Source organism: Pongo pygmaeus, chromosome 13 (genome assembly GCF_028885625.2).
Source record: "Pongo pygmaeus isolate AG05252 chromosome 13, NHGRI_mPonPyg2-v2.0_pri, whole genome shotgun sequence".
Classification (NCBI taxonomy): Eukaryota; Metazoa; Chordata; class Mammalia; order Primates; family Hominidae; genus Pongo; species Pongo pygmaeus.
In genome coordinates, this window is record NC_072386.2 from 91701153 (window position 1) to 91712202 (window position 11050).

The 11050-nt window shown below is 39.9% G+C and overlaps 1 protein-coding gene across 1 annotated transcript; it reads right to left on the reverse strand.

Annotated features, from left to right (window-relative positions):
* Positions 1-5233: 5233 nt before the first annotated feature.
* On the reverse strand, positions 5234-10500 carry LOC129044494 (acyl-coenzyme A amino acid N-acyltransferase 2-like). Its single transcript, XM_054502415.1, is given in 4 exon segments — positions 5234-5454; positions 5457-5811; positions 8921-9123; positions 10050-10500. Coding segments are annotated over 4 exon segments (1230 nt in total).
* Positions 10501-11050: the final 550 nt, after the last annotated feature.

Below are 11050 nucleotides of genomic sequence, written 5' to 3' on the forward strand. Positions count from 1 at the left end.
TACATGTGAAGAACTGAAGGCTGGCTGGTGAGTGAAGGGGAAAAAGATATTTAATGATACTGAAGATCAGAGATCTTGGATGACTTGTTATGGACTGTGAATTTATCCTAAAATGATAAGAAGCCCTCAGTGGACAGGAGAATGGCATAGTTAGATTTGTATTTTTAAAGGATCCCTCTGAGCTACATCTGTGTGTGTAGAAAGTGTAAGAGGGTATTGTGTTGGACTAAACATGATTATGATTGATGTAGGGTAGTGGCAGTAATGGTAAAGAGAACATGCATTGGAAAGATATGAAAAATATCTAGGAAGCAGACTCAACAGAGTTTGAGACCCGATTGTATGTGGTGGGATCATAGCTTTCAATAAACACTTTCTTCCTAGAGAACAGTTTTCCGGATCTGATTCCCCCAACTCATAGGAGCCTCGTGATAGATGAAAAGCTGGAAAGGAAAATAAATTGAATTTGGATTTACTCTCTAGCCCATTGACCCATAAGAGTTTTACTTCTCATGGAAACCCAGGTAACACCACACACACTTCTAATACTAGAAATGACTCTGCCAGGAAAATTAACTTTTGCACCTCCCCAAACTGGTGCCTCTGTCCTCATCCTGGCTTGTCATTTTGGTATCCCGTGTGTCAGCATCTATAAAAAGTTAGATTTTGTGGCTTTCCTATGAAGCCAAGTAAACCCATGTGATCAGTGGAGGGGAGGGTGAAGGTAAAGCTCTTTTCCTCAAAAGCATTCTCTTTCTCTTTAAAAGGAAGATGTGCTTACATTTCCCTATTAACCTTAATGGAACGTCCATCTATCAATTTACTTCATGTTCTTTGGAACAGAGAACAATTCTTCCTTTGGGATGTTGTTTAATGCTGTTATACAAAGTAATTTCTCTGTTGAATTGTCCTATAAGGCCAAAAGTTTTTTTCAACTTCAAGCGATGTTTTTTAGTATTTCAGGATTGGATAAATCCAGACTCACTAAAGTCACACAGACTTCTTATGTGTATTTCTACACAAAATATGTCCCCTTTTTATTCCCCCTCTTGGCAGCCAAAAGTTTCTTTCTGTCTTTGTAGGGATGGTGTAGTCAGGTGTTTTCTCATCTTGGCATTTTTTGTTCTTCAGCAGCCATGGGGTTTAAGTGTGCGGGTGAGCAGGTGCAGCTTCACCACAGCTGCTCATTGTCTGGTGAAGGTTTCTCTGGTTCAGGGCCTGGGCCCAATGAGGTCCATACCTAGGGATAACTAACTAGTCACCACTTGTGGAATTAATTCATCATTTGAGGGATTTAAGTGTGACAACCTTGAAAACTAATTTCTGTACATTTGGCAAAATCAAGTCAAGCCTACAAGGCAGACTCAGGAGCCAAGACTCCAGCAGAACCTTGCAAAGAAGAAAGCTGAAAAAAAAAAAAAAAAAAAACCCACACTTTATTTTGCTGAAATCAGATCCCTGAAAAGTAAGACCTGGGTGGTGCTGATTCCAATGAGGGGACTCCAGTTCATTTTGTTTTTTAAATATAATGACAACACCCACAATAGAACCTGGATGTATTCATGAAAGCCATGGGTAAAAGGAGGAATAAAAAAGGATGACATATCTATAAAACAAGAACACATTTTAAGAATCAGATCCAATTATAGAACATGAAAATTAAAAATGATCAAAATAAAACCCCAGAGATTAGCTAAATAGATTAGACACACCTTAAGAACAAGTTAGTGGGTTGAACAGTTAAACTGTAAAATTCTCCGAGAATGCAGGAGGGGAAAGTAGAGAGAAAAGTAAGAGAAAATTTTAATATTCACGGAGAATGAATCCAGAAGCTCCAAAATCCTCTTAATAGGAGTTCCAAGGAAGGAACAGAAAAAATGGAAAAGGTGAAGTGGTCAGATAATTAACAGAAGCAAATGTCCTAAAGCTGAAGACAGATTGTCGTAGTCCGTTTGTGCTGCTATAACAGAATACATGCGACTGGGTGCTTAATAAAACAGAGAAAAGTATTTCTCACAGTTCTAGAAGCTGGGAGTCCAAAATCAAGGTGCCAGCAGGTTCAGTTGTCTGGTGAGGACTGCTCTGTTTCCAAGATGGTACCTTGTTGCTGAGTCCTCAAGGAAAGAAACATCGTGTCTTCATGTGGCAGAAAGCAAAAAGGCCAAACACTCCATGAAGCCTCTTTTTATAAGAACCCTAACCTCATCCACTAGGGAGGAAGCCTCATGGCCTAATCGCTTCTAAAAGGCCTCAGCTGTTAATACTATTCCATTGTATGGCGCCCCTCCCAATTTCAGGTGTTGGACCTTAATGTATATTACATTACATTAAGTGTTGCACATTAAGTTTCAACACCTGAAATTGGGAGGGATGCCATACATTCAAACTATAACATAGAAACAAGTTTTTATTTGAAATAGGTCATATAGTGCCAGTCAAGATAAATTTAAAGAGTACTGATAAACCTACCCTTAGTTATATCTTGATGAAATTTCAGAACAAAGAGAAAATTGTAAAAATCTTCCAGAGAGATAAAAAATCCGACGAAGTAACGAGAATCAGACTTCTCATTGGCAAAAAATTGTCACCAAAAAAAAACCCCAAAGTGCTGAAGGAAAATAATTGTTAATATCAAATTCTTTCTCTATAAAAATTATCATTAACATGTCAGAGCAAAAGATAGACGTTTTCAGATGTACTAAGATTCAAATGAATATGAATCTTTCAAGGAATTATGTGAGCTTGTACTTTGAACAAATGGCAAAAGTAAAGCCAAGAATTTCTTAAAAATGAATTGTAAGAGAGAGCAAGGATGCCAAAGTTATTGCTGTATATATAAAAAGAAAGAGCAAGGAAATTATTAAAGCATAGTTATTGTTGTTAAAAATAATCTGAAATTAATGGGGGAATTCCATGGAGAAAAAGATGTAGTATATACTAACATTCTTGTCTTTGGGGACAGAAAGGTAAATATCTTGAATATATCTCTTTTTTTAACTTTTTATTATGAAAAATTGCAGGCACATATGAAAATAGAGAGATAATATAACAAACTTGACTACACCCATCATCTAAACTTAATAATTACTCACATTTTGCCGTATTTCCATAGTATTTTAAATGACCAGATATCACTCTATTATGCTAAATATGTCAGAACGCATCTCTAAATAGTGACTTTTTTACATAACCACAATAGTATTATTACACCTAACAAGATAACAATTCCTTAGTATCGTTTAATATCCAGTCCATATTCAAATTTCTCGAATTATCCCCAAAATATCTTTTTACAGTTACTTTATTCAAACCAGAGCCACACATCACATTTTGTTGATATGTCTCAAGTCTCTTTTAGTTCTGAAGTTAATTGCCCGGGCTCACTCTAGCCTTTCTTTTTTTCACGCAATTAACTTGTTGAAGAAACAAGGCAGTTGTCCCATAGAATGATCCATACTCTGGATTTGTTAACTTGTAGGGCCTTTTACCTTGCTCTCCAGATACCATAGTAATTATTAATTAATTATTAAAGGCTTGATTAGTTTCAAGCCTACTCCTAGGATTAGTTTCACTACTCCTGAAACTGTCGTTAGCAGTAGTTCTAAGCAGTGCTGAGTCCTCCACATTACATCCCATCATGAAGCATATGTCACTGACCCCTTTTACAGATGCTAAACTTAAGCAGTGAGTTCACGTGGTAATAATCTGATTCCTTTATTGCAAAATGACATTCCTCCCCTCCTCCTAGTAATGGCAAATTATTTACAAGATAACACTTTGTACTTTTGCAAAATCACTCTTGGGTTTAAATGGAACAAAAAGTAAATCAGAACTTTTTTAGAAATTAATGAAATGAGAGCACTACATATCACAAAACCAGGAAAATACAAAAGCGGCAGCAGAAAATAATTTATTTCTAAAAATCAGAAATCAATGAATCAGTAAAAAACAATTTGACCAAAAAATAAACCAAAAACTGTCCCTGGAAAAGGTAAATAAAAGAGAAATATTTGGCAAATCAGGCTGAGAAGAAAAAGAAAACACATGCATATAAACAACAGGGGCCATGTCAAAAATTGTAAGAGAAAAATGTGTTCTAGAGAACATGGGTGCAATTCTGAAAAAATATAAATGACCAGATTGGCTTTAAAACAAATTTTAAAAACCACATTAATCAATATGAGAAATTAATTTATTAAAATTAGATACATAAGAAAAATGAGTCCATTAATGAATGAAATTCACCTCACAGACTGGAGAAGGAAAGATTTATGAAAATAATAATGGCTAACTCTAGAATAGTAATTGTGTGCCAGGCACTGTTCCAACAGCTTTAAAAAATATTAACTCATTTAATTTTAATAAATGCCACAAAGGCATTTGATAAAATTCAATTTTATTAAAATGGTAAATATATATTTTAGGAATAAATAGAAGCATCACTATTCTAAAAAAAAATTAAGACTCTACTGGAAATCTATAGCAAGCATTATACTTAATGGTGGTTTTAGAACTTTTCATATCGTGTCAGAAACGCAGTTCAAAATCATTTAAACAGAAAATGTATTTCTGTCAGTAACTTGGAAGTTCTAGGGAATTTATCTAGATTGGCAATGCCTGGGCCCAGGGTATTGCTAACTGGGGTATAAAAGATTATTCAGTTTGCAAGGGGCCAGGTGTAGTGGCTTATGCCTTTAATCTCAGAACTTTGGGAGGCAGAGGCAAGAAGATTACTTGGGGCCAGCCTAACCAGATCCTGTCTCTCCAAAAAAAAAATTAGCTGGGCGTGGTGATACACACCTTCAATCCCAGTGACTCAGGAGGCTGAGGTGGGAGGATAGCTTGAGCCTGGCAGTTCGAGGCTGCAGTAAGCCATGATCCTGCCACTGCACTCCAGCCTGGGTGAATGTGACTCTGTCTCAACAACAAAAACAAACAATAAAACAATTTGCAAGGGTATCACCATTTTGAAATAATAATGTGCCTTAGTTCGTATAAACTAGGATTCAATTTACAAAAATTTGAAACACGTACCAATTTATGAGAAATACTTCCCATGAATGTGTGCCCGGTTCTTTGATTTTTGTCTGACCTCCTTCCAGTTGATTCAAGATGATTGTGAATCCAGCCAAACTAGGAGAGGCCCCTCTCCCCACTGCGTTCTTGCCTTATCCTCGTTATCCTCCCACCCGCACTCCAGCCTCTGTCTACCCCATCATCACTCAGCCTTTGCTCAGAGTTTGCTTCTGGTCTTAATGAGGTGTTGCCTGAAGAATTTCTGGATCTGCCCCCAGGCGTGCTCCTGGGCTGCCGCATGAGCAGCAGCATCTCCTCCCCAGAGCAAGGGCCCGGAAATGCCCGGGTCCCAGGACGCGAAGCACAAGGGAGCATAGGGCGGTTCTAGGACATGGCCTGCCCCGGGGTACACCGGCATCCTCCTGCTGCTTCTGCCTCCACGGCCTGCTCAGCGTACGCTTTACTATCCAGGCATTCGTCACTCTCCCCAACGATGAAAAGAATCCAACCCCTAGCCTTTTCAACAGGAAGCACACTCTGCTGATGGAGCTCATCTCGGGGGTCTCCCTTACGGTGGCGGAGGCGCACAGCTCCAGAGACGTGGACCTGCAGGCGCTGCGGGGCTGAGCTGATGGGTGTCACAATCAGATCCCCGTATCTGACTGGAACTTCAAAGCTGGCGTTGGGCCCATTAATGCAGACGGTGGCCACCACCTGCTTCATGTAGTAGGCCATAGCCAAGCCAATCTCGGCACCTTTGTACACGGAGATCACTCCAATTCCTGGCCTTTGGATCTGAAGCACAAAACAAAGGGAATCTGTTACAGGTCACAAGCTGAGAAAGAGCTGTCCCGGGCATGCCAATAAACAACTATGATGGAAAGAGTCAAAGAAGGTCGAGTCTTGGCACTCAGATTTACCAGCTCCTGGGACTGAGAATGTTACCCGCTTACTCTCACTAACCTTTATTGTCTTGTAGGGATGATACTGACCTGGCGAGGTTGTTACGAGGATCAGGTGAAACAATAGAAATAAACACTCTTCATCAATGGTAGAGTTTTGTAAGGGCAAAAAGAGTCTAACGCACCAGAGATGCTTGGCATTACAAGAATAGAGCCAGGTAAGCTTTCTGAAGAATAAAATTCTTGTCTCTAGCCAGAAAAAAAAGGTGTTTTTCAGGTTCTCTCAAATATTATGTACGTGGAATTCACATTTAAATAGCATTTTATAGCTACAAAGGTTTTGCCCATATATTACCTCCATAAATTCAAGAGCTAATCCTGAAAGCAATGAGAGTATAAAGAAAAAAGGCTTGGATTCAGTAAATAATTGAATTGTATTACCAATAGGAAAAGGTAGTAGCTTATAGAGGAGGATCATTAATTCTCTGGTAGACTGAGGGAGCTGAGGGGACATGAAAGATCTGAAAGATGAGGGGGGAAAGGAAGGACACTCTGGACAGACAACGACAAGTACATAAAGACCTAGTTTGCTTATTTTGCTCACAATTGTACCCCTAGCACTTCCTGTCATCAGAATCATCTGATTTTTTTTTTTAATTTGAGCTTCCTGAAACTCAAATTTTCAAGTGTCTGTTCCCATAGGTATGAGTGGGCCCAAGAATCTGATACTGTAAAATGTCCCCCAAGGAAATCGGGAAACATCTGTGTGATTAATGAATGAGGGTGTGAAGGAGGATGGCTGTAACTGGAAGTAGGAAATTGATTAATAGGCTAAAACAATCTCAAGGAGGATGAAGAAGGTGTGATGTATTGAGAAAGACAGGAGTAGAACCTAAAACACTTTGTGATTGGTTGAAGACTTGGGAAGAGAGGGAAGAAAATAGATGGGCAAAGATAACAAAGTGGTTTTTTTCAGAGTTTACTCTATGCTAACTGCTATACACACATTATCTCAGTTGGTCTTTCCAACAGCCAAACTGGATTCAGGAAACTTAAAAGATTTGCTTAAGGCCACAACATTATCAAGGGACAGAGGTGGAAATTTAAGCTTATCCCATGAATCTAAATCTAAGTTGAATATCTGCAGTTGACTTTTCTTCCTCAGACTAATTTCACAAATAGTTAAATCTGAAATGGAAAAAAAAAAAATTTGAAAACATTTTAGTTGGGATTTAATTCTTTTTAGGCAAACTTTTAAAAAGACCCAAATAAGCTTAGAAAAATTACACATGTTTTCTCAACACTAAAGATGAAGATGTTGATAATGTCCCAATAGGAAATATATCCTCTCTCTCCTTGAGAAGAGTCAAGGCTCTCCAGGGTTGGGGTGGAAAAGAATAAAACATTTGAGGAAGTCAAAGATAATTTAATGGTTTGGAGCAAGGACCTTATCAGATTGTATCTGTCACTTACTGCCTATGTAGTTTTGACACATTACTTTAAATATGCTTTCTCATCTGAAAAATGAGGTTGCTGTTGATAGTACTTCATAAGGCTACTGTGAATGTTACATGAGACTGCATATAAAATGTTTAAGGCTATTGTGAATGTTACATGAGACTGCATATAAAATGTTTATCATAGAGTCTAACAAATAGTCACTTATCAAATGTAAGCCAGTATTGTTTTACTATTATTAAGTTGATCTATAAGAAATGGCTGACATTTGAACATTTTGATCTGCAAAACAGTAAGTTAAACTTAGTAGAATACCAACCCTGATATTTGATATTGTGATATCTGTTTCTGGGTTTTTGTTTTTTTTTTTTTGGAGACAGAGTCTCACTCTGTCGCCCAGGCTGGAGTGCAGTGGCCTGATCTCGGCTCACTGCAATCTCTGCCTCCCGGGTTCAAGCAATTCTCCTGCCTCAGCCTCCGGAGTAGCTGGGACTACAGGCTTCTGCCACCACACCTGGCTAATTTTTGTATTTTTAGTAGAGAGGAGGTTTCACCATATTGGCCAGGCTGGTCTCGAACTCCTGATCTTGTGATCCGCCCACCTCAGCCTCCCAAAGTGCTGGGATTACAGGCGTAAGCCACCGCGCCTGGCCTCTCTTTTTAATCATTAGCACAAATATCAGTATTTTGGAACTCCACAAGAGAATAGATCCCAGTTCAACTAATATTTACCTCATAGAAGAAACTAGGTTAATGTTACTATTCCAGTCCTTTCAATCATTAATGTGCATAAGAATCACCTGAGGATCTTTTTAATATGCAGTTTGCTGTTTCAGGGATGGAAAATGAGATGCTGTATTTCTGAAGGCTTCCAGGTGATGCTGTGGCCACTGGTCCATGAACTACATTTTCAAAAGTAGAAGGACACACTTGACAAAGAGTGATAAATGACCCTTCCTTTTCAGATTCCTTTCTCTAGCCTGGCTCTTGGCATTGGACACTTACTCTATGCTTCACTCTGCCCCTAGCTCTGAAACTAACTAAAAAGCTAATTCAGCTAGTCAGATAATTCAGTCAAGCCAGTTTTGCTGATGCTCCCGACCTGATTTTGCACCTTTGTCCTGATCTTCGTTCCAGGACTCTTCAGTGTGACTTACTACAGCATTATCCCCCTGCAGAGATAATCACTGAAGTTTGAAAACATGTCAAACCAGAGAATTCATGATTTGAGATGAGTGGCAGTAAAGCATTGAAGAGACCCTTATGAATAAGTTATAAACACTTCAAATGAAAGACATTTTGATTTTTTTCCACTAAAAAATAATCACATTATGTCCACCATTTATTTATTGTCTTCTATGTGCCAATAAGCACAAAACTGATCAAAAATCAACTCAACAATCTTACAAGGCAGCTATTACCATCCCCATTTAACTGTCAGCTGTGCTGTGTCCAAGTCTGCGCAAATTGGTAAAACAGAACAGACATTGGTGATTTTGTTTTTTTGTAGTTGTCCAAGGTAAAATGGAAAGTATTTTAAATACCTTGGGATGAGCTAGTAGCAAGTTGGCAGCTTCCTCAAAATATTCCAAGTCCACCTCCTGCAGTTTGTCAGGCAAGTCCTCGTAGGCAAAATATGCTAATGCCAGCAGTGCAAAACCATGGGAAGCCAAAAGACTGGCCCGAAATTCTACTAGGCCCCCAATGCCCCCAAACAAATCAATGACTCCTGGGAAAGGGCCTTCCCCTGCGAGTGCAAAGAAAGAAGAGAATGGGATCAGAAAGAGCGAAAAAAGGGTCAAATAGCCGTGAAAATACAAGGTGAGCAAAATTAATTACACACACACACACACACACTAGCACATTAGTTTTAAAACTTTATGGGAGGTCGGGTGCGGTGGCTCACGCCTGTAATACCAGCACTTTGGGAGGCCAAGGCGGGTGGATCACAAGGTCAGGAGATCGAGACCATCCTGGCTAACATGGTGAAACCCCGTCTCTACTAAAAAATACAAAAAATTAGCCGGGCGTCGTGGCGGGCGCCTGTAGTCCTAGCTACTCGGGAGGCTGAGGCAGGAGAATGGCTTGAGCCCGGGAGGCGGAGCTTGCAGTGAGCCGAGATCGCGCCACTGCACTCCAGCCTGGGCGACAGAGCAAGACTCCGTCTCAAAACAAACAAACAAAAAAAACTTTATGGGAAATACTGGTTCTCTAATAATTTGATACTATTTGTTATTATTTTTATTTCCATTATCATATGGTTTGGCTGTGTCCCCAGCTAAACACCTCAACTTGAATCATATCTCCCAGAATTCCCAGAGTCAAAGAAGGAATTCTGGGAGATACAATTGGGAGGGACCCAGGGCAAGGTAATTGAGTCATAGGGGCTGGTCTTTCCCGTGCTATTCTCATGATAGTGAATAAGTCTCACGAGATCTGATGGTTTTATCAGGGGTTTCTGCTTTTGCTTCTTCTTCATTCTGTCTTGTTGCTGCCATGTAAGAAGTGCCTTTCGCCTTCCGCCATGATTATGAGACCTCCCCAGCCATGTGGAACTGTAAGTCCAATTAAATCTCTTTTTGTTCCCACTTTCGGGTATGCCTTTATCAGCAGCATGAAAATGAACTAATACACATTAACAGTGGTTTCTGTATCACAAAAGATTAGTTTCACCTGGAGGAAGAAAAAGGGCTCCTCGCACTCGACCTTCTTGGATCTGCTTCCTCTGCACCCCAGGGCCTGAGAACCAGCGCTGCATGGTCTGGCTGGCCTTGGGCTAAACAGTGGCTGAATCTTGAAAACAAATGGAGTCATATAGGTCCAGACTGACCCAAAAGGGGCTGTTCATCACATCCTGCTTGAGCAGCCTCTGGAAAGGCCTCTCAGGCTTCAGAGACCAAAAGAGGCCCATTGGATATACTCCCATGTAGTCACCTCCAAATGCGGGAGCCTGCTCCAAGTCCACCTCACCAGCCTCATTAGCCCTGTAGAAGGCCATGGATTGGAACAGATTCTTCTTCTCATCCTTCAGCGTTACCACCTGGGATGGGGGCAGGCCTGTCACTTGGATGTGCACTGGATCATCTGCAAGGGCACTTGCTGGGGTGGCTGACAGCTGGAACATTTGCAACTTGCAAGGGACCAAGTGGTGCTTCACCCCCTGTAATGGGAGAGAAGACTTTAAGTTGGAGATTTAAATTCCAAGGAAAGGTCAAGGCAAGGTTTATATTAGGTCTGACCAAATTAAACTTCTGGGAACTTAGTGAAAAATGTGCAAAACTTTTGGAGGAGGGAGAGAGAGATGTGCAGAAAGTACTCATTATTCTCATTTTACAGATGAGGAGACCGGTTAATGGCATGCTCCAAGTCTCACAAGTAGTTGATAGTAGAAGTGGGAATTCAAGCTATATTTGACACCACAGCCTCCTGTCTTACCCATTATAACACTAGTAAATCTTAGTTTTGTGGTTTTCAGTACATTAAGGTTTAATTCTTCAGCTGAAATAATACCCGTGTGACCTATCTTTACAAGGTATTAGAAGCCAAGGGGGATAATACATGATAAAGGGCTCTGAAACAACACTGCTTTTCAGCCCCCACACCTGTTGGGTATGGGTATGGGCACAGAATTACATAAACACACACTCTGTTATTGTTGTTGTTATTTTCCTTTT